This window comes from Condylura cristata, unplaced genomic scaffold (assembly GCF_000260355.1).
Source record: "Condylura cristata isolate star-nosed mole 26May11 unplaced genomic scaffold, ConCri1.0 scaffold00003, whole genome shotgun sequence".
NCBI lineage: Eukaryota > Metazoa > Chordata > Mammalia > Eulipotyphla > Talpidae > Condylura > Condylura cristata.
Genome location: NW_004567104.1, coordinates 78,755,810 through 78,756,988, shown reverse-complemented (window position 1 = coordinate 78,756,988; position 1,179 = coordinate 78,755,810). Strand labels below are relative to the sequence as shown.

The following is a 1,179-nucleotide window of genomic DNA, read 5'->3' as shown; positions in this document are numbered from 1 at the left end:
GGGGCGGGGCCTGGGCAGGGCCGGGGCGGGGCCTCAGGCCTGTCCCTCCATGAGGGTCCGGGTCACCGGGCTCCCTGTAGGTGCGACTTACAGGGCTGCCTTTCTGGCCAGCGGCTCCTGGTCGTCCATGTTTTCCTGGAGGACCTGGGGGTCCCTGGGGAGGAAAGTGGGGAACTCGGGGGTTTGAAGGGATCCTGGATGATCACCGGGAGCCCACAGGTTCCCTGACGGACACTAAGATGTCCACAGACCCAGCCTGGAGCCCGGGGCCAGCAGCGGGCAGTGGGGGGCGCAGGCCAGCGGGGAGACAGCCGGCCGGGCTTGCCCTGTTCCCATCTGCACCTGTCCAGGCAGGTAAAGGGCCGCCTGCTGGCCTTACCTGGAGGCCGGGAGGCCCGGGAAGCCCGTCCCGTCCGGGCACACCGGGGAGGCCCGCCGGGCCTGGGAGGACGGTGCTGTTCACGCCGAAGCGGCCTGGCTCTCCGGGCAGGCCTGGCACGCCGGGGGGCCCCGGGGGGCCGGGGAAGCCTCTCGGACCCTGGGCGGGGCAGAGGCCAATCAGGGCGCTCGCTGTGGGGGCCCCGCGGCGAGGCCTCTCGCGCCCGTGCGCCCAGACAGCGGCCAGGCCCCGGCCCGCAGACACTCACGCGGAAGCTCTCCTGGTCACCGCTGAACCCAGACCCCTCCATGTCGATGAAGGTCTGCGGAGAGCCAGACGCTCGCCTGGGGCCCGCGCCCCAGGGAGCCCCACAAACAGCCTGGCCTTCACGGAGAGGGGCAGAGGGCACGCCCGCACCCCCCACTGCTGAGGGAGGCGGTGCCCCACTCCCTCCCTGCACCCCTCGGCCTGACCCAGCAGCCCGAGGCGTCCCGGGAGCAAGGTCAGGGTGGGGCTCACCAGCTTGTCAGGCCTGAAGGGGGGTCCTGGTGGCCCTGGAGGTCCTTGGGGTCCTGGAGGCCCTCTTGGCCCCTCCCCAGGGTCCCCCTGGAGAGAGAAGGTCCTGTCCTGCAGTGCACACGCCCCGAGGGGAGGAGATGGCCCCCCGCCAGGGAACTCACCTTCTCGCCCCTGGGGCCGGCCTCTCCCGGAGCTCCTGGGAAGCCCTGCGGCCCAGCGTCGCCCTGGGAGGACCCGGGCGGGTCAGGCCCGGCGGGCTCCGACCAGGCGGGTCCGGCTGG

General features: G+C 73.2%; 1 protein-coding gene across 1 annotated transcript in view; it reads right to left on the bottom strand.

Annotated features, from left to right (window-relative positions):
- Positions 1 to 1,179, bottom strand: part of COL18A1 (collagen, type XVIII, alpha 1) — a 32,520-nt gene that overhangs the window by 12,216 nt on the left and 19,125 nt on the right. The window contains exons 10-14 of the mRNA XM_012731229.1: positions 1,060 to 1,175; positions 899 to 985; positions 648 to 701; positions 380 to 538; positions 92 to 154 (exon numbers count right to left, since the gene is read on the bottom strand). Of these exons, the coding sequence (XP_012586683.1) occupies positions 92 to 154; positions 380 to 538; positions 648 to 701; positions 899 to 985; positions 1,060 to 1,175 (479 nt within the window). The remainder of the gene's footprint in view (positions 1 to 91; positions 155 to 379; positions 539 to 647; positions 702 to 898; positions 986 to 1,059; positions 1,176 to 1,179) is intronic.